This window comes from Montipora foliosa, chromosome 11, assembly GCF_036669935.1.
Source record: "Montipora foliosa isolate CH-2021 chromosome 11, ASM3666993v2, whole genome shotgun sequence".
Classification (NCBI taxonomy): Eukaryota; Metazoa; Cnidaria; class Anthozoa; order Scleractinia; family Acroporidae; genus Montipora; species Montipora foliosa.
The window spans coordinates 22,875,010-22,897,509 of record NC_090879.1 but is presented as its reverse complement, the minus strand read 5'-3'; the positions used below and the strand labels follow the sequence as shown (position 1 = coordinate 22,897,509).

Sequence of the window (22,500 nt, the reverse complement as noted above, 5' to 3'; positions counted from 1 at the left end):
TCCAATTTTCAAAGCATCATCGCTCAGAGATTATTCTGGTATGTCGGATTCAAATTTTCACAGATAGCTTATTTAGGAATGCACTTTAAACATTCATTACTTTATTCTTGGATAACTGATTAGACAACTTTAGAATTGTGGTAATGCCGCAACAAATGTAAATAAAGACACCCCCATACCCTGAAAGCCTCAGAACATAATGTTTACAATCAAATTGTTCATTTTTCAATGAGAGAGTTTGTATCAAGATAATGGAATTTCAAAAACTCTTATTTTGGTTTTCAAATTTCCCTGGGACTGCCACATTGAATAATACTTTTTGTGCCATGTCACAGTTGCCATATTCTTTTTAAAGCACAAACTCTTTGTGTGAAAACAATAAGGGCAACTGTAACATGTCAAAATTACTCAAAATGGCAGCACCCGGGATATTTGAAATTGAAAATCTTAATTCTTAAATTCTTTTTTTTTTTTTTGATACAGACACTTTTCGGACAAACGTTGTCAAGCAAATTTGTTTGCATACATTTGTTCGGTCTAAAATACCGGTAATCATAATATTATGATTATTCATTAGTCAGAATGTAAATACCCTTTAACTAAATGTTTATTGAAGGTCATTTGTCATATATGACCATCATGGTCATTATTGGTTGAATACCTGAATCAGGATATACACACAAGTCATTGATGTCTGAGGATGGTTCTACTGATGTAAAGGGTTTTCCCTGACAAAGAAACAAAGAAGGTACTTAATAAAGAAACAAACGAATTTCCATTGACCATACATATTATTACTACAATCCTTAGTCAAAATAAATTGAAGACTTTACATGCTCTGAAAATTTAAGGTAATTTTTGAGTGATTCATGTGAGTTTTCTGTCTGACATTGATATTTGTTGTTTCCAGAAAAAGACGAGCATTGGTTGATTAATGCAGATATTTTTTTGAAAGTTTCAGGAGTTTTTCTGCTGTTTTAAAAACATTAAGTTTGTACCCTTTACTATGCATGAACATTATATTAAATGAAGGTGTGGTTTTAATGTTGAAGCTTGTCATGTCACTCACTGTCTCTCTGTCCCAGATCTTAAGAATCTTGGAATCAACTGACAGGACAACATCTAAGCGGTCTTGAAATGCTATGCTCTTGATTGGTAGCCCATACTGGTGATCTTTGACTATCAAAGGCTTTGTGGAACGAAGATCATACAAGAGGACCTGAAAAGTTTTAAAAGGAAAGGGTAAAAATCACCCTTTAAAATCACAAAAATAATAATGCAGTCTGATTCTCTAAAGGTTTCTTTCCCCTTCAAAAGTTCTCACCTTTTTCTTGAAATTAAAAGCTGCTAATTTTGCCTGGGGTGCTTTTTTACTCACTGTGGTACCCTAACAATTCATTAGCCTCCTCCCCTTCCAAAGCTCTTCAAAGATGGCATTTTGTAAAAAAATTACCTTGCATTATTTGCAACTATGTTAATTGAGATTGAGATTGAGATTGAGATTGAGATTGTTCGAAAGTCGATTAACTTAATCTAGGATTAACATAAACTTTAGCTTCACGTTTTCAACTTTTTGGTGAAAGTTTCTTTTGCTTATTTTTGTTTTTTTTTTTTTAGATTGACTTCTTCTAATGCAAACTTTTGCCGAATACCAGCGTTGAACGGCATTTGGGAGTAGAGAAATAAACTCCTTGGTTAATTTTTAATCTGGGATTAGCATTCATCAGCTTTTGAACAACCGGGCCCTGAATGAAAACAGAAAATAAAGACATACAAAATATTTTCTTTTCTGGAACTAAGGAAATGTAGCCATTATGTCTGAATTGCCTAATCATACAATGTAGGATTTTTGATGTTGACACTAAACCCACAGTGCCCAAAGGTCCTTTTTAAAGGGGACATTAACCCATTCATCCCTGAAGCAGCTCCCATTGATGAATAAAAATTGATCATCTGGCATTAGACAGAGTGAAATCTACAAGTCTCACTCACAGGACAGAAATCAATGATGAAATGGTATATGAAATGAATCATATATGAACTGCCCACATGAAAACAAGTGATGAATTTTTCAGGCTTCTCTACGCAATTGTAAAAATTGCGTTCATAACTGCGAAGATCATAGCTTCACTTGAGGACAGAAATCGTTGAAGTCAGGGCTCTTGTTTAATTCATTGAAAGCATTGTTTCACTCACATGTCCTGTGCTTGTTCCAAGACCCATGGTTAGTCCATCTCTGAACAGTAGTGTCGTCACTGCTGGTACTTGGTTTAAGCTAGAATGGAATTAATGCCTTGAAAGACCTTATTCCAAATCCTATGCACATGATGTTTTTCACTTATTTAGGTCACAGCCAATTTACAGTACGTAACTCCTACAAAGTACTATAATCTTATTGGATGTTTTGGTGTGTACATGTAGCATATAGATCACTGAGTATTTTTACGAGTTGTGCTGTACTTTGACAAGCCCGCTAGGGTGAGTCAAAATACAAACCACTAGTAGAAAATTGATACTCAGTGATACTACACACCAAGATATCTAAGAAGCTATTATTATATTTTTGCACTAAGTTTTTAGCAAATGAATTGTAAACAACCGAGAACATGTAACAGATTTGTGTGTGTGGGGCAACGTCATGAGTAAACTAGTCAAACCAGTTCTCTACTGTACAATGACTAACTGTACAATAGCATGGAATATTTGTACTTATTTCATGTGTTTTCTGTACAATAACTAATAAGTTGAACACTGTTGCATGGGTTGTTGAGTTGATGTATTTACACGTAGTTGTCAAAATTAATGTGAAAGTTTGTTGAGTGCAGGCCACGGTAAGGTGCATTGCACTGTAATTTTTGTTATCTATTAATTTTTATCATCAGCCGAGCTCTTTTACCAAGACCTATGGCGATAAGGCATTTAGAGTATGTGGCCCAAGGTACTGGTCCAAGAGTAACCTACGTGTACCAGTTGACTTGCAAAAATTAATGAGATGTGTATTAGCAACTTATACAGTATGCATGTCCACGACTGTATTATAAAGGATGTACATATATGTAAAATTGTGCACTACAGTTGAGGCACTCACTTTACCTCGTTTGGTGAAGTCCACTCATTCCAATATCCAGCAAACCAACCCGGCTTCGAGATCTTGGGTCCCAACATTCCACCTGGCCCTGAGACACAAAACACAACAGTGATAAAGGGGTTATAAAAATCATAGCAATCAATCATATGTAAATAAAGAGCTTAGTTTTTTTAGTGAAAATTTAAATGAGATTTTACTGTCCCATCAGTAAAATATGGTTAATGGAACGTGACCGTACTAAGTAAGTAAGTAAGTAAACTCGTTTATTGAAAAACATCATACATTACAGTCGTAGGACTGAATTACGTACAACATAAAAATTACAATAAAAATGGCTATTTACCATTGTATTTAAAGATTATTTACATCGCGTGGCTAATAATAAAAGAGTTCATAAAGCGATCGGTGCGACAAACTGGAGTATTAAAACGTCTCTTATTTCTCAAACGCCGAACGTGGGAACTGGCCATAGGAGGTAGCAGGTTAGCCAGTTTGTGGTGTTCATTACCTACAACATCTTCAAATAATTTAATAGATAATGACTCACGTCTCTCTGAAAGTGTTGGAATTCTGGCCTTATCCATCGCCTCACAGTACGATAAACTAGGAAAGATTATTCTCATGGCGCGCCTCTGAATACGTTCGATGTCATCAGACAAATATTTCGGGAGACTACGATGGAATAGCTGACATGAGAATTCTAGGACTGATCTAATGACACTATAATAAAAAGCTAACAGGTCATCGGGACTTATGCCGGCTCTCTTTAGCTGACTCAAAAGATACAATCGACGTGCAACTTTTGAGGAAGGGGCTATTCATGTCGCGGAATACATATGTACTTGAAAGGCTCAAAACTGCTGAGATTCATAGGCATTGACATTTTTTTTAACCAAATAGCTTTGTATCATGGTGTCACGCAAGGTGACAATCCGGGAATTTAAAATGCTGTATTTTCGAAACAAAACGAAAGACGTCACAAGAGGTTCAGTGGGGGTCCATGTTTTGTAGACTTTTGTAGACTGCTCATTGCAAGACCTATTAAAATCTCCCTTCAGTACCACGCACAAACCATCGTTAAGTAAACTGGTACCTCTGCGGTGCCTGCGGCGAAGAGTTGATGTACTGGATTAATGTCGCAAGTGTTAACTTCCCTGAAAAAATTAATGAAAGAAAAATTGTCTTGCAAATTTTATTTTCAAGAAAAGATAAATTAAGGGGTAGGGGGAAGGGAAAGGTTAGAAAAGAGATAAGAGAGCTCAATCACCTCTTTCTTTCCCTTGCACATGACCCAGCGTGTCGTCTCATTTCATTGGAGTCAATAATTATTATTACTGACTTGACTTGAATTATTAATGTTTTTATGGTGTAGCCTCAAAAATTAGAATTACAGTGATATAAAAAATGGTAATCAATAAAATAATAACTAAAGCTCAAATCAAGTTTCATTTTATTGTGCAATTGACATACAGTTAATTTGAATGCAATACATACACAGCGTTGGTCTGTAATGAATTTAAAAACCTTCCTTGTTCAAGATTAAGTCTGTAGACTTCAGAGCTGCCAACAAAAAATGTACAATGACATTTAAATCAAATATCCTGCGCATGAGCTGAGTTTAGCCAGGTTGAGTCTTTCTTACCATTCATTCCATAAGCGATTACAAGTTCATATTGTTTTAATGTCAATAAATGTGTATGATAAGACAGTTTTAATTTACTATTAACCCAGAGACCCCTCTCAGGTACCCTAGGACACCCCCCCCCCCCAACCCACCCAGTTGACAAGTAAAATTCTCTGGCATTAGAGTAAAATCTGTCTTCCAGGAGTCAATAAGTTAAACAAAAATATATAATATTATATATGTTCATTGTTGACATGCACTCAAGGTATCTTCATGTTAATCTTTGACCACTTACATGTACCATCTTGAATTTGATTAATTAAGAATCCACAATTCATTACTAGTTTATATAATTTATTTTCCTAGTTGAAAAAGAAACAAAATTAATATACTACAAAAACCACCGATCTGTGGAATGGGTGGGAATTTATGTGTCTCTTCCCCGCCCATTTTCGTTTGTAAGTAGTTCAAATTCTTAAGAGGTAACGGCAGAACTGAGCGCGTATAGAAGGCTCTATAATTGTGGAAAAGCTCTCGGAGGAGACTTGAGAATAAAGATTATAAAAGACATTATCGGAAAAGGGGGAGACTTCACCGTAGGTTTCTTTGTGGGAAGTTTTTCTGCGATTGCCAAAGAAAACAGAGACAAATTTTGAAAATGTGTTTTTCCATTATTGCGGTCGTCATGGCTCACCTTAAGCCCGTGGGGAAAGGAATTTCATGAAAATGTTTAATGAAAGTGGGCAGGGCAGTGACTCTGTAATTCGGGCCGATTCCACAGATCAGAGATTTTCGTAGTACTACATGACAGAACATCATTGTGTCCTTTGATTTCTCTAAGACAATGAATAAAACACAACACTATTGATTGGTTTTGTGATATTCGACAATATTCAGCTAGTGGAATAGGCCTAGGCTAATTCTACTTGCAAGGATCTTGATTGTTCCCAGGTCCATTGTACATGTACATGTACATGTACATGTACAATATCATGGCTAAACTTCATCCAATGACTGTCTTTCTTGTTGTAGTTATTTGCACAAAACAGGAAGCCCCCTTACCTTGCCCCCACCAAATAGAGATCACAAGATGGATAGTGATATGCAAGATCACGTCCAAACTTGGGAATTCGAGTTCTATAGTATCGTCCATACTGCAAGACAACAAAGATGTGTTGTATAGAAACTATACCGTATTTTAATATACATGTACCTATGTCATGATGGTCAGTGCTCAAAGTTCTTAATAAATTAAATATCATTTTATAAGCAAGTCTGCAAAAAGAGCTCCCATGGTGAAAAAACATGGCTGGATCAAACTGTTTGACTGCTACTGTAGCTTTTCCCTTTGTTACAAAATGTGGCAGATTAAGAAAGCTAACAGGAATCAGCTTCATAGGTGAATGCTTTAATTTGGATTGGATGCAAATAAGAAAAGAAAACAACCAAAAAAAAGTTGTCTGATCTATACAATATAGCCTGCAGTGCAGGCGGTTTTGGTGGTTTTCATCTTTCGATCTTTCGCAGGGCTTGAAATTGCGACCAATACAGTCGCATTTGCGACTGAATTTTTTCCCTTTGCGACTAAAAAATCTGGAGAAGTCGCAAATTTGCGACTTGTTCTCATCTTCGCTCTTTCGAAACAAAAGAATTAGTAGCAGTTGCCACTTTGCTGCTCTTTTTGCTAAAATAAATGAAGAAATGACAAAATTATTTTGTTTCTCGCCTTGAGTTTTCTTTCAATCTGAAGATAGCGTAATTGTAGCGTAATTTTGCTGCGATGTTGCGTGCACAACTCCATTCCTTCAATATCATTCGCCATTTTCAGCGGTTTACTTCAACACAAGTATTGTGGGCTCATATTTTGTTTTGCTACACCGCTGACAACACAATGCAGCGCGATGATTTTGCGACTAAAATTTTCGAAATTGCGACTACATTTTCGTATCTTGTCGCAAAATTGCGACTGGATTTTTTCGCAAATTTCAAGCCCTGTTTCGAGTATTTTGCCGCCATTTTGGATTCGCTGCAGACTGGGAGAATTGGGGCGAGAATGACAGAATGTCAGAGGGGGTGGGAGTGGGGAAGGAAAAAGATTTTTCTTTCCCCTCCCCCTCCCCCTTCCCCAATTTTTCTTTCTCCCTCCCACGCTTGGTAAACTTTTTACCTCGCCCCAACTCTCCACTGTTTTTCTATTTCAAGATGGCGGCGTGAACATCCGACGGAAATATATATCCACTCGCCCCGCCAAAATCCGCCTGCACTGCAGGCTATATACAATAATCTTACCTGTGCATGAAATTCTACACATCGATTGCATGTCAAAAACACAATCTGCAGAGACAAAACAGTGTACCAGGAATCTACTGTAAAGTGTTTTCACGTGATGTCACGGCAGTCAAGTTGGTGTTGCTAAACAATGAAATGGAAGCCATATTGGTGTTCCTAACTAATCCTCTGGGAATTGAGCGCTATTATCATGCACATTTTCTTTTTTTTGCTCTTTTCGTGTTAGGAAAACTCTAGAGGCCTGGCACACCTCTTCTACCAAGCATGCTGACAATAACTTTAAGCCGATTCCTAATCAGTATAAAATTCTTTTTAAACAATAGCCACCATTTTTCATACCTTTACTCTGTTCTTTTTATCATTTTTATCTCGCCTTTTCTGTATATATTTCACTAATTTACATTCAACGTTTTATCCATGGAAGGCTGTAGATCGACAGCCGAAAGCTTATATTCTTTTTGAAAATTTTTAGCCAGAGAACGTTTTTTATTGTATTTTAATATGCCTAATCCTGGCTGCGCTTCAATTTTTAATCTTTTTTTTTCAGTGAGGAAAGAGGGGTAATGATCACGCGAGTGAAAACACACTGTTAAGCACAGCATTCCTTTCTACTACCGGTACTTACAATACAGGTACTAAGAGTAATTTCTTTCTTCATAGCATTTCAAGCTTAACAACTTCAGAAACTAAGTTTAAACATGGATTTTGTAAAACAGCAAACAGGCATAAAAAATTATTTCCAGGATTTTACCAAAAGTCCAAAAGCTCAAGTAATTCATTTGAAGAGAGCTTACCTTTGAATAATCCTCAGATAAAATTTGGAATTTTACAACTGAAATGGGAATCAGCAACAAGACAAAGCATTATTAATAATGGGCATAATGTACAATTTATTAATATTGTAAAAATAATGCAACAGTAATAGTTTTATCTGTTGAACACAAGAAATATTAATACACATACATGTATTAATCCAGGCCTTGTATAACTTACTCTCAGAATCCAGGCATCTTTCAAACTTCATGCACAATTCTGATGTTTCATAACAGCGAACACGAGGTTTGTACACCCCTGCAAGAAAGTTTGAAAATAATAAAATTATTATTATTATTAAAGTGTCACCATAACTCCTGACCCTAACAACACAGACTTCTTGAGCAAGTATGCATTGGTTTATGCATTCCATACAATTTCACTTGATCCTTCATATCAAGCTGCAGGTCCAAATTAAAATGGATACCTAGTTCTAAAAATATAGCAAATTTGAAAAAAGGGGAAAATGCTCTGAGGAGACCTTTAAAATGTTATTAAGTAATACCTAACATCATGGGAAATTAACACTTAAAGGTTGAGTGTTGGTCTGGCAGCACCTTGATCCCATGGCAGGTGATTGAAGGCTGAACCTACTAAACTAAGCCAACTGGTAGGCAGTTTCAGAATCCATTTTACTATCAAACCAGGATGTCATCATCATAGAAAAACAAAATAATATCTATATATTACAGGAAAATGGAATCTTTACCTGAAGCCATCAAGTACTGTTTGTCAGCTGAAACACAAACACCAGTTGATGCAATTGGCATGTCAAAATCTTGAATAAGCTCAATACGTCTTCTAATACCTAAGAATGAAGAATAAATAATATTAGTATTTTTGAATTGTCAACACAAGCAGCAGAGAGATATGTAAAATATTTTTCACTCACAAATCTCCCAACATTACATGAAGAAAGATTCCTTACATTGACATTTTTACAAGTGGCCTAATGGCTGGAAATATAATTTTACATGTACCACTGCAGTAATAGCTACATTTTAGAGGCAGGGTACCCCTCGGGAATATGATCAAGGAGTAATGCTTAGCATTTTCCAAAGTCTATCAGTGTCTGTTTTTCCAACAGGTGCTGTTTTTCAGTGACTGTTTTTCTATCAGGTGCTGTTTTTCCAAAGTCTAGACAGGTCTTTGTTTTGGAAGGTTTATTCCCAAATCCACTTCTTATCTGGAACACTGCCAATGCTTCCACTTTTAAACACTTTTGGCACATTTTTGTCGACAAAATGACCATGCTCATGCATGTAACTAAGAATAATCTGCCAATCTCTGGGCAAAAGAAAGCTGGCTTTTATTTTAAATTTTAATTTAACCCATTGACTCCTGGGAATGAGACCAAACAGATTTTACTGTCTAACACCAAACAATTTTACCAGTCAACTGGGGGTTGTGCTAGGACATTTGAGGAGTCAATGGATTAATAAGTCAAACACTATGTCCCCTCCATTAATTCATTGACCCCTGGGAGAAAGACAAAACAGATTTTACTCCAACGCCAAACGATTTTACGCCTCATTTGGGGGCATCCTAGGGCATTTGAGGGGTCAATGGGTTAAAATTTAATTTTAACTTATTACGATCATGTGGGTGCACACTTACTGATGTCATTCTTTTGAAGAGTCCTCCTTTTCCGCTCAGAAAGCCACTAAAATGAAAATAAGTACATCATACCCTTGTTAACCCCAAAGAGAGCTTTCATACTAGTATCACTTCAATTCATGCACAAATCGATGCAAATCACTCCCCCACCACCCCACCTAAAGTCAAATGAGATAATTAACCAACAATTTAACACTTGCATAGACCTTACTCATAAATGGCCGTCAATTTCTTAATTCTTTTGTCCAAGTGCAAATTAGCCTACCAAGTCTCGATACAATACAGCCAATTCAAAAAAACTCTTGCTCTCAAATGAAGCCGGGTAGGCTAATTTCCACCTTTGCAAAAAAAGAATAAAACAGGTGCCATTTATCAATAAGGTCTATTCTACTTTGGAAAGTGGGTCATAAGCCTAACGTGGAAAAAATGCAAAAATGTCCTTTCCGAGAACGTATGCAAGGGACTTCATTTCCCTTGCTGCGAATCTCTTTAGGTGATGTTTTAAATAAGGAGATCTATAGTTTTTAGCAACGTAGGACCGAAATCCTTAAAACAGTTTGACTCTCCCGAACACCTATTGCACCGAAAGATTACTGTTGGGTGCCCCTGAAATGAAAGTTATAGAATAATCGATCGCGATCCACGTGGGACACGACAATTGGGGCAAAATTTTTTGTGAACATCTTTCACGGAAATGACAAAATATAGCAAAAACGTTCGGCTTGTACCTCTGGCAAAGATTTTCCAGCTGAGAGATTGTAAATTTTGACGTCATTTGGCTGAGAAACTTGCATTTTCAGCTGATTAGGTTTACCACGTTACAGCCACCGCCATCTTGCTATTAAGTTCCAGTCCTTTAAGGCTGCCGCTTTAGACGTCATATATGTTACAATGTACCTTACCTTTACACAATAGAGAGCTTTAGCAACGACGACAACGACGACGGCACTGTTCCAAGCATTTTAACGTGACAAAGGTGTGGCAAACCCTCAAGTACGAAACTAGTATAAGTGGCGCTCAATTTAGGGGAGAAAATGGAACGTTATCCTCAAGCGCTGAACGTTCTCCCTTAAACCTCAAATTTGGTCATTTCACGTTGTTGTATTTATTTATTTATTTATTTATTTATTTATTGCGCAGTTACAATGAATAAAATAGCATGCAGGTGTAGAGCCAAAGCCAGGGGCTTAAATGCTAACGACGGCAAAGAAATAAACAAAAATGAAAAATGAAGGGTTGCGTTTTTGCAAACATTGGCCGTGTAGCACTTATATCTTCAAAAAATGCGTGGTTACCCACAATTTTCTTTTTGGATTTCAATAACACTTGTTCAGATCTGCTTTTCCAGGATATTGAGTGAGCCTAAACCGAACCAACGAGGCAGCTCGAGTTCTCTAATCGGAAGAACACATTTTTCTTCGAAACGCAAGGGATTGCGGTCAAAGGCGTTAGAAATTGTGGTTACGGGCGAATGGAGGAATCAAGATGGGCGAAAAAAGAGCCTGCTCTGTTTTTCAGACAATCTCGTTCCCAGGGGCCACGTTCCCCTTCCCTTCCGCCGGTCAAGGGAACGTGACCTCTGGGAACGAAATTTCATATAGTTCACACTGTCACGCAATCACACAACGAAAAGTAAATTCGGAAACGCCAAAAACTTGGAATGTTGTAGGAAACAAATCTTTTCATCACCTTTTCAAATCTCAGGTCTGTGCGTTACATCGTTTCTGAGTTATTTGTCGAAAAGTTGCATGCAAGTTTATAGAATTTTGTATGGAGACGCCATGCGGTCCACCAATAGAGTGTTTTCACTGTCACGCAATAAAAAATAAAATGCGAAAAAACAAGAAAATTAAATGTTATAAAAGACTGCTACATAAATAACTCCTGTTTGGTACATCGCTTCTGAGTTATTTGCCGAAACATGTCACTCAATTTTACAGAGCTTTGTATGGAGAGGCCATGTTGGTGTTCCTCGGAGGGTCACTAACATGGCGACCACGAATAAGCAAAACATCTGGATTTCAGTTTGCGATAAGAGCCCTCTCTTTTCGCTCGTGAGCTAAATGAAATGAGCATAAACATGTCTTCTACAGCTTGAAATGTTTAATTTGCCAAAAATCACAAAGCGAAACTGGTTTTTTTAGCCAGACAGCTTTCAACCTCGTTCCCAGGGACTCTTTGTCGATGAGGAAAAGACGACAATGGCAATGGAGACCCTGGGAACGAGATTGAACAGCTTCATTTGTGGAAGGGTACAGAGAGCGGAAGCCTGGGAGAATAGGGGACGGGAGGGATACGGGCGGAAGAGAAAAGGGCGGGACGCGGGAAAGAAATGCAAAACGCGACTTTTGTCATTTATTACAATGTGTCAGAATACTCTAAAAAACAAGAACCCTAACGAACATCTCCCTTACCCTCGGCAGCATTTCTACCCGTTAGGTAAACTGGTTTATTCTTTAGCCGTTTGAAGAGATTTTTACTTTGCAAAAAAACTCTCAATTAAACAGTGTGAATAAAATTGAATTGAATTTTAATAAAAGCTGTTAGTCTTCGGCAGTCATCTCTGGAAAAAGACTGTAATTTTTTCAAATTAAGTAATTTATTATTTGTCTGTTGTAACCCACCATTAACTTTCGCGCGATTTTCGTCACGTGGTGGACAGTAACACGCAAGAAGAAGCATTTTTTGCTGAGGGGAGGGGGTAGCTGTACACAGGCTACTCTTGGGTGTAGGCACCACCTCTCGTTAGGATGGACAAGGATACATTTCTCGCAGACAGATGCCCTTCGTATCCTTTTTTTTTTTTTTTTGCGCACGTTGTTATTTTTGGCTGGCAGTGCTCAACAGAGCTGATATTTTAAATAAATCTGACAAACACTCTGAACCAAGACTTTCACCTTCTGTTTTTGTGTATTCTGTAGAGGACTGATTCACTGAATACAGTCTATCCCTTCCTTTGGTGTATCATCATTTGTAATGGATCAATTGATCTTTGTTTATGCAAGGCGCTTATCCACCTAATGTTCATAACTTTTTTGTCAGTGAGTTTCGAAATTTGATCTCTTTGGTGATCTGGTAATTTTGGGCTACGTGCGGTATGTTATCCAGCGTCTAACCGACATTCCACATCAAAAGGATTAATTGAAGCTTTTGAGCAGAATTATGCATTAAAATAAGGAAAAAGCTGTTTTCGAGTGTACGTGGTAGTCAATAAATTATCGCTTGAGCAAGAACGGCTCGAAAAAATTCTAATCACGGTTTTAAACATGATGACGTTCAATATTCTGTCAGTCTTTGTAGTGAAAATGTTAAGGAAAAAATCGTCAAGTTTTGCCGAAATTAAAGGACTGAGCTAATCCTATATTACCCTAATCGTGTAATGGTATGAAGTTCAGGTATGGATAACCAGCTTTCTTTGCTTCTGAGTAACTGTCCCGCGAGATTCGAGGAAAACGCGCGGCAAGTACTCCAAGCGAGGGCAAAACTGGAGAAGACTGAGGAGAAGAAATGGGAAAACGGAAACCAGAAAATTTTGTTACGACATTTAATTTCCGTCTCTACTTAAAATTTTGTAACAATAATGATTTACGACTAGAAACCAAAGTAGAAGACTGAACTTCTTTTGATTTACAACTTGAGTTCATCGAGTTGAAATGAAATTGTTATGTGATGATAGAAAATCCACCTGAGCTATCCGCACGTTCAACTTTATTTTTTGGATGCCCTTCCTCATGACCTGTGCGCAGTTCCTGTGCAGCTACCTGATGGCATCCAAATCATCCTCACATTTTCAATACTTCAAGAGCACTCATTCTGACAGACTTACCACATTCAGTCACGTTACGTCTCAGAGGGAAGCACAAGGAGGATACTACCTCCATGCATGGGGAATATCACGAAGAGAGCACAAATTTGCATATTTCTTTAAGTACCCCTCTCTAGTTGTTGCTCCTCCCCAACCTCGTTTCCAGGGTCTTTCTCTACCTCCTTTGTCGTTGACAAAGGAGAAAACAAAGAAGAGAGACCATTGTAAGGAGCTTGGTTTCCCCTCTTGCAGACGGCAGGCTCTGCATGATTTTCCATCTAAATGTTCACAATTAGAAGACAAAAAACCTGTCACTTGTTCCTTGACAGCGTTTTCCCGTAAATTTGTTCTGGGTTTTATTATCAAGTTAAAGAACAAACGAACAATGTTATGCCATCCTAAATAAAAGTAGCTTGATTCTCAGACGGTCAAGGTCGTTCGTGTCACGCACTCTTCTCCTTTTCCCGTCCATTGCAGGTCGCTATTGTCACGCACTCTTTTCCATTTCCCGTCTGGGAAAGGGAGAACAGTGCGTGACACGAGCGACCTGCACCGTCTGAGAATCACGCCAAAATAAAAGACTTTGCTATACTATATTGTGAGATGAGGACATTATATTTATTCAATGGTGATTCGGGGATACTTGGAAAAAATCCGAGTGCTCCTTTGTGAGGAGTCGAACCTACGATCTTCCGATTACTAGTTCGGATGCTCTGCGGCTGCGCTATAGGGGATAGTCGGAAAGATCCGAGTGCTCCTCGTGTGAAGAGTCGAACCTACGACCTTCCGATTACTAGTTCGGATGCTCTACTGCTGAGCTATAGTGGATGATCGGAAAAATCCGAGTGCTCCTCGTTTGAAGAGTCGAACCTACGATCTTCCGATTACTAGTTCGGATGCTCTACCTCTGAGCTATAGGAGACTTGAAGAAGCTGAACCATGAAACTAGGTTCAGGTGACAATTCAGTTGTACCACTTTACTGCCAGCCCGCAGTTAATCATAAACAAGACGGTTGGTGACGCGGCCGGGCCTACGCGGGTTTATAGTCCTTATTCATATTCTGACTGAGAACATTTGACTGAGAACATTTGACTAGGAGTCTGAAATAACTATCAGCTCCATTGCTTAACCCAAAAAGGTCAGAAAAAATTGGTTTTTGTACTAGCAAAGGAGCTATCTTACTAACGTTTGCTCCACTTTCCTTCGGAAAATCCGTTTTTAAAGGGAGTAGATCATTTGTTTAGATGATTGCAGACATTTCGAGGCTCTCGTGGTTTGTAGCAGACATTTCGTGGCTCCTCGTAAAAAATGTTTATTTACCTCCAACAAGCCAAGAAAGGAGGCCATTTAGATTCGATTAAGCGCCCACCCTGAAGATAGAAAAAGTTAATAAGTGCCCAGCCTCGAATAAGCGCTAACCCCCAAGGACAAGATTGCCTGACATCCATGATCCAGCAAGCCCTAACAGCTTCTCGCGCGACTGACCCATTTGCTGACGTTAAGCTGTCGGATGTCGAGGAGGCAGCACCAGAAAGTTCACTTATTGAACTCAGCGACAATGACATTGAAGTTGATTGAGAATTGTGATAGCTAAAGAGACTTATGCGAAGAGCGAACAATGAGTTGTTAGTCCTGGGCATACGTAAACCGAACAATGAACAGTTACAATTTATGTGCTTTAATATTTTGTCAAGTTTTGTTACAAAATAAACTTTTTACTTACTGATGAAAATTTAATAAGCGCCCAGCCTCAAATAAGCGCCCACCTCTAATAAGCGCCCACCCTGAAATAAGCGCCCTGGGCGCTTAATCGAATAAATACGGTAACCTACAAAGTACGCCGTGAGTGAGACTCGCGCGTGAAGAAGGAAACGCGCGAGTTTTGACATTTGCCGAACGAGGATTCCTACCCCCTCGAAAACCGACATTCTATGAGTTCTTTGTGATAGAAACATGGGGGTTAGCTCTTGAGGTGTTAATCGACATATCTAGCGGTTGGCAGCCGCTTGACAGCGCAAATATTCATGGTTTCATACAGACGGAAAACAAAGATTCACCTGATATAAACAATGCAACAGAAAAGCAGGATTCAGAAAGTCGCACTAGAGGTTGTCACATTTACGGAATGCATTCAACCTTCTGCACAACACCCGCCCCAAGGTCAAATATCAAAATCATATTAAGCGAAATTAATCGCTACCAAAGTGACCGCGGCTTTCTTCAAGCATGCGAGACTTATAGGCCAATACAAAACTCATGCTTCGATGTTGTTGTATTTTCTAACACGTCTCACATTGCATGTAAAATTTAACACAAAGAAATTTAAACGCCCTTTTAACAATTATTGAACCCTTGGCTTAGCATATTTTAAAGAAGCCGCGAATTTCCGAAGAGTGGCGTGTTCAATCCAACAAGGCTCCAAATCCGCTTGACACGATGGTGTTGTAATTATCTGAGCTTTTTTCACCTGTAGAGATTAGGAGATTCGTATACAGCGAGTTAAATCGGATTAATTAGCCAGTATAGACTGGTCTTAAAAAAAAAAAAGGGAAAGTTAGTTCGCACTTGACAAGAATCTCCTCGTGGTAACACAGTCCAACCGGAAGAAAAGGACGCCCTGTTCTTTCTGTCTGCCGAACAGATTGCTCAATCGTTGATAGGTTAGGTTAGGTTAGATGTTACCTTCGACGCTCGCCCAGAATGAGCTACTTTTGGCATGCGTTGCAGGCGCTTGTCACTAAGAACGGGCGCGCGCGAGGGAGACACGCGTGTCTGTCTCCCTCGCGCGCGCCGGTTCTCAGCGCCAAGCGCCTCGTTACACAGCGCCGCTTCTCGCCTTCCTCTGTACTCGCTACTTTATTATTTGACTTGAGAACCATCAGAAACAAATAGATACCGGTCTTCCCTTTACTTGGGTCGTTGTATTTTTGCTAAAAAGACAAAACTGCTCGTCCCAATCTCGCTCCCACGACAAATCGATTTCGTAACAGAATGAAATATTTCATTTACAGCCAATAAGGAGCTAAACATACTACAGTCAAATTATTTACACCTTCTACAAAATCGCAAATGTTAACCACACCTGCCAGTTAAAACACAATAATAAACAATTTCATCTTCAAGATATAAGCCAAAATTTGAACAACAATCATCACTCTGATCATTTCCTGTGTATATACATTTTGCTATGCTCCAAAAAGGAAATCTAAAAAGGGATTTCTGATAACACTTGATTGACAAGAAATGCCTAAAAAACTGTTTGTTTTAGATTTCTGTTTCTGGTGATGTCTACGAAAATACCCATGATCCTGATCTAGGACAAAGTCCGCGTGTTTTCTTGAGGCAAGCAACACGCACTTCTACAGATGCCATGCCGATTCAAGTACAACATAATTCCTGAAATGCGATACTTCAGATTCGCAAACCAGACGATATTTTACAATTCTCTTTAGCTGAGTTTTATCAAAACACTCATTACCTAGACGGCTTGCCTCTAGTAGCTACAAAATACAAAGAATGACAAATCTTAAGAGAAAAATACATGACGAGATGTCTATGAAGTTCACATCATTCAGACGTCAATATGGACCGGATCTCTTGGAGGCCCCATAAATGCCGTCAAGGCAACACTTGTAGAAGACTCCTTTAAGTTGGGTTTTGATGCAAAGCCGTTCAAATCGATGCATGAGACGCCGCATTTTTCGAGAAGGTGTACCCCGATACTGGAACCTTTGTCTGCCGTAATGTTCCATATTCCTGTACTTGGCGCTGTAGGTGCGATCTACCATACAAAACAGCTTTCGTTTTGCTGCCTGGTAGCCCACCTCACAGCACCGCTTCTCCATATGTTTTCTACTTGATCTCTGCGGGACAAGGCTAATTTTCATTGGACGCTTCTCTGGTGTGGGTCGACGCTTCGCTAAATTTGCATCTTGTTCTTCAGGAGTCATCGATCTGTTGAACCCGACGTCCTGATCCAACTCCGACGTGTTTGTCCTTTCCGGATTCTTTCGATGCTTTGATCCTGTCGCACAAAAAAATGAAAGTAATTTGATTTTTGTTTTTCTTTTATCTTCTCGACTCGTATGAACCTGTTAAAAAATTTCGTTGGCTTTTTAACGGGCCAAAAAAGCCATGATCAGCGTGAAAGCAGTGGCGATCTTTTAAAGTCTCATTATTGACAGCCCACGTACAACGCTGCCATACTTTAGGCATTTCGACTCGATTGTTTTGGTTTCCCAAGGAGATTCATCTAATTTCGTCGCTTTTAAGTCTTCATCTCCTCGGGATAATGAAGTCTACTGATATACACAAATATTTTAAAATAACAAAAGCGAGAACATACACGGGCCCGAAAGCATTTTGTTTGATTAATAGTGATGAAACTTCGTGCGGGACAAAGCGTGCATTCAAGGATAACACTCGATGTAATTCTTTCACAGTAAAACAAATGCGATTCTAGAATACCCAATTAATTTTATCAAATTCAAACTCTACAAAATAGAGAATACACACCAAGAGAACACTTACCTCGTCTTGCAAAGTTCGGTTTCCACAAGCAGATGAAAACAAGAATGATGAAAAAATTTGTCGCGAAATTCATGCTTTATGAGCAATCGACACAACCGCTGAGCGCTCGTTGAAAACAGAAATAAACCGGGATTTTCTTGAAACCTGGTTAAAATTGCTGGTCAAGATTACACAGACCTTAGCTTGAATGCAACGACTGCTACCCGAAGTGAAAGTTATATTCGACTGACTGGTGGATTAAGTGTTCCCTGTAGCTTATATTCCCTCGAGGCCTGAATGTTCTTTTCATAGGTCAACGCTATCGAGGGATCATGCGAGATATCTCCCAGCGGAAGTGGGTGGGGAGGGAGCTTTATGTGTTGACGGGCCTTCTCACAAGTTTGTCACACTTCAGTTCTCGGTTGCCTTTGCGTAAAAATAAAGTTGATAACCAGATAAGCAAGGTTCTCAACGATTACAATGTTTGATAAATGAAGGCAAAAAGTTTACGGGAAGTTCAACTGAAGAACCATACTCTGTCCAGCCCCCTTAGTAATGATGGGCTTTGAAATTGACATCTCTTTGACGTAATTCGTCTGAAGTAAATGAAATTTTAATCACGGAAACAAAATATCTCATGCTCTGCGCGGCAGAATTGAAACGGTATTGTTTACACTCTTGAGAAAACGACCTCGCGTTGTGATAGAGTAGATCACAACTCATTTTACTTCGATCGAAATTATCTCAAGGCCTTCTTTCCCTCTTGCTATTAACAAAGTCGCGTTCAGAAAAGAATGACACAGTTGCTGACAATTACGTCATCACTACATGCTGTGATAAAGACAAAAGATGCCTACTGCAATTTTCTAAGCCGAAGATCATGTTAGTTTTCGTAAAAAAAAAAGAAAAGAAAAAAAAAAAAGCAAGAATCAGCCTTTCAAGCAATTGTGTGTTCCTCCACAGTCTTCCGAAGTGGAAGAGGTGAGACGAAAGTCAGTATTGTTGAAACAACAATTTATATTGGTGTATTTTTTGCCATTTTATTTTTCGGATTGCCAGGGAGGGATCAAAGCGTATTACCCTTTCAGTATTAGTCAATATAAGCAGAAAATGGCCAACCGTAATTGGCACTTCATTACTCGAGTTAAACGTATGTAGCACGCCCTTTTGAGAAATCCGCGTTAACACAGCAATCCATGAACAACAACAAAACCGTGGCTTCTGCGTTTTTTGAAGCATCAAACATAAAAGTGAAGCCAAATGACCGAAGGCAGAAACGAGATGGAGCCATTAATCGACGTGAAAAGAGCGGGTTTGATTGCAAAAATATGTTGTGTCAATCCAGTAAGCAGCAATATCAGGAAAATCCCATTTGGTTTTTCTTTCATGCGGTGACCAATATGCAACAATTTGAAAAATTCATTCGATTAGAGAGGCCTGAGTGGCCATGATAAGATTTGCGGGCCCTTTCCAGGCTCAGGTGGAACTTTGTTTCCTTTTCGTCTGCAAGGTTGTTTATTCAATTATCGAACAACTGCGACTGCACGCGAAGCTGTTGAGTCCACAAACGTCCGACTTCGCGTAAAATAACACGATTGGTAGTATAGTGTCTGTTTCCTTGTTTCAATTTAATCGGAAACGATCAGCAATAGTTCGGACAGTCTATGTCACCGATTGCTTTGAAAAAAATGTGTTGTTTTGTCTTTTAATGAAAAAGCCTTGTCTCCACGAAATATCATGAAAGCTGCATACAACAACTTATAACTGATAAAACTGTATAAGGAAACAACACAAACCCAACTGACGGGAAGGAAATCGAGACAATGGCGGCAAATGAATTTCCTGCTAAATACATATTTGTGAGTTGTTTTTAAAACAAGGCGTGGCGAACAAAAAAAAGAGGGAAGTGTTTCCTAAAAATTCGGCTGGCTAAACAATAGATAATGACGAAGAAACTAAACACAGATAGCCTAGAACGAAAAAAGGCAAATTTCTGAGAGGGAATAACAAACTATACGCAAGAATTTATATTTCACGATATGATATATTTATTATTGTACGAATTACTGTATCATTGTGCATGAGAGAGTTGCTTGCGATTTCTCGCCCACTGATTCCAACAAAAGGTGGCAACGAAGCATTGCCAAGAATTTCTATCTTTAGTCAGTCAATTTAATACTATTCTTGAAAAGGAAATCAATTAATTAAAACTGATGCGATCAAAGCACTAAGTCTACAGAAAGACGAAAAAGATCTGAATGTCAGATCACCTCTACCTACCCCTCAAAGAAAAAACAGCAATACCCAATTTCTTCGAAATGGGAGTTCCATTTACACATCAAGCAGACAACCTTAGTCCCTTTCCTAAAATTAATTTACTAGTTCATTCAACACTAGCCAAAAAAAAGAAAATGATCTTCAGTGTTCACTGAAATCACTTATACATTAATGGAGACTCAACAATAGAGACACGGCGGATTCTCTTACAAAGGTCGACCTCCGAGCGTTTTTAACCATAGGCAAAGGAAAGACCACACTGACACCGTGAACTCTATGGCAAGCCGTTACTACCAATTGCCCTTCCACTTTCTAGAAACCAGGTTGAGATCCTACAATTTCTACAACTCAATAGTTTCAACATAAATTTCAACCTGCTATCTAGAAAGTTGAAGGGCTTGCCATTTTCCATGCCCTTTCTTTGCAAATATTGTGTGGGTTCTTTTACGTGCCACAGTTTTGAACATTGAAGGGTTGTGAGACAAAGCCTACGGTTTATCGTCGGCCTCATCCGAGAACACTACAGAGAGTCTAACCATGATTTGCAGGCGTGATCATAAAGCGGGAAGCACTTTCTCCTTAGTTATTTAAAGACCCTGAATGTTGGTCAGGCCGACACCCCGCGCGGTGGTCCGATGTTCAACCAGCTAAATGAGCCAACCGGTCGACGTAAGCAACACGTATTAGAAATGTAATTAAGAAAAAGCTAAGAAGCAATCAGAATTTAAACCTCTTCCGTCCACAAACGAAATAGATGACAAATGCCTCGTTGTTTTCGTAAACCTTTTATCCTTTCATGTCTGGTATGCACCTCGATCTCCTTGCACTGCGTCCTATAGATATGAACAAGATGTTCAGAATTAAAGTACACTAAATCTCAAATCTGATGCACTGTTGCTACAGACCCTGCGACTACTGAACTTTGCATAAGTTTGAATCATTTTTGCGCGTAGTTGATTAAACATGGTGGCTACTACCTTTAAGCAGGTAGACACATGCTCATGCCATCAATGAGTTAGAACAATCCTCCCTTGATAAGGTTAAGAAAGTGAGTGACTGTAATAGTGAAAGTTCAGCTTCCTTGCATGTAAAATTATGTTATAATTACTTAACGAATGGATATGCTCTTGAATCATGCCGTGTAAAACTATATCCTAGTATCTTTTACCACCATGAGTTGTAAATACTTTGCTAACCTTGCCTTTATCTACGCGTGGATAAACAAATAAGTTAAGCTGCTAAAAGCAGCCTGTTGAAAACCCTACAGGTTAAATAAGGAATGATGAAATTATATTTGGTCTGGTTTACCCAGGATATTTTTGTTTTGTTTTGATTTAAGCTCTTGCAACAATGAAATGACATTCTAGAAAAATTAAAAAAAAAACAAGATCGGCGACCAAGCTGCGTTTTCAGACTACGTATGCATATTTGAAATCTTTTTGTTCCAGCGAATCTGGTGAGATGTTTTTACTCCGCCCACAGGTTTGCGAGCAACATAGATCGATGGCTTCCGAAAGCGGTCACGTCTTATAAATAAGAGGTTAAGAAACCTTACAATCTTAGATCTGAACCGATATGCTGAAATCACCGAGTGTAAATCGACGAGAGCTACTAACGTCCATATCCCGGGAACTGACAAGTTTAGACTCGGGATGAATATAATCGTTTTTGTTTAAAAGTCCTATTTACTTACTTAATCTCTTGGAATCCAGTTTAAGTCTCTTTATCTTTTAAGATCCCATGTGCGTAAAAGAACCCACGCCTATTCGCAAAGTGTAGCACATGTGGTCAACATCATCTCTTGTCTGAATTCAGGCCTGATTATCGTGCTTTGAATTCACTATATCATCACGAATTTAGGACACAGTGTCCCAGGACTTGTGGTAGCAGAGAAAATAAGGAAATTAAAAATCACATCCGTGGATTGGATTTGTTCCCGGAGTTTCTCGTCTATAGGAACCAATTCTTTCCGCTTCACCACTGAAGATCAAGACACCCCTTTCTCAAAAAAACATTTTTTTAAGTCTCCCATAGAATATCGCTGCTGAAGAATTATTAGGCCTATAAGCTAAATTAATCATTTAGGCCTAAGCTTTAGTTTTTAAATATTTAACTTTGGAGTGAACTTTGGTAACCGACCTTTTGCAGTGAGTAATGATATAATACAGCATTATCAAACATTGTTTAAAATAATGTCTCTTAGCAGCTCGCGGTGAGGTGGTTAAGTGGTTAGTTGACGGGTTAATTAACATTCCCAGGTTCGAGTCCTATGTCCATACAAGTGCGTTGTCTTCTTAAACATTCACGGTAATTCAAAGCAAATTAAGAATTCACGATAATCGAGAATGGGTTGAAGAGGTCTCTTGCAGGCCCTTTTTCGGAAAGCGAATTCATAAGCATCTTCTGCGTTTCTAGTTTTATAATGATGTAAGCATGACCAGTTGGAAAATCATTTTATTACACATAACATGAGAATT

The 22,500-nt window shown here is 38.6% G+C and overlaps 1 protein-coding gene and 1 long non-coding RNA gene across 2 annotated transcripts in view; both read right to left on the bottom strand.

The window, feature by feature from the left end:
• The window catches only part of LOC137974870 (nucleolar protein 10-like), a 20,685-nt gene extending 10,396 nt beyond the window's left edge, over window positions 1-10,289 (bottom strand). Inside the window, exons 1-13 of the mRNA XM_068821862.1 lie at window positions 10,160-10,289; window positions 9,432-9,477; window positions 8,524-8,622; window positions 7,995-8,072; window positions 7,796-7,833; window positions 7,002-7,046; window positions 5,775-5,866; window positions 4,583-4,648; window positions 4,182-4,242; window positions 3,094-3,176; window positions 2,197-2,275; window positions 1,070-1,219; window positions 662-728 (exon numbers count right to left, since the gene is read on the bottom strand). Coding sequence (XP_068677963.1) covers window positions 662-728; window positions 1,070-1,219; window positions 2,197-2,275; window positions 3,094-3,176; window positions 4,182-4,242; window positions 4,583-4,648; window positions 5,775-5,866; window positions 7,002-7,046; window positions 7,796-7,833; window positions 7,995-8,072; window positions 8,524-8,622; window positions 9,432-9,477; window positions 10,160-10,225 — 970 coding nt within the window. The 5' untranslated portion in view covers window positions 10,226-10,289. The remainder of the gene's footprint in view (window positions 1-661; window positions 729-1,069; window positions 1,220-2,196; window positions 2,276-3,093; window positions 3,177-4,181; window positions 4,243-4,582; window positions 4,649-5,774; window positions 5,867-7,001; window positions 7,047-7,795; window positions 7,834-7,994; window positions 8,073-8,523; window positions 8,623-9,431; window positions 9,478-10,159) is intronic.
• A 5,843-nt stretch (window positions 10,290-16,132) lies between these two features.
• On the bottom strand, window positions 16,133-18,060 carry LOC137974842 (uncharacterized). Its single transcript, XR_011117507.1, has 2 exons — window positions 17,768-18,060; window positions 16,133-17,261 (listed from the first exon to the last, which is right to left on the bottom strand). It is a non-coding gene; the product is annotated as an uncharacterized lncRNA (long non-coding RNA).
• Window positions 18,061-22,500: the final 4,440 nt, after the last annotated feature.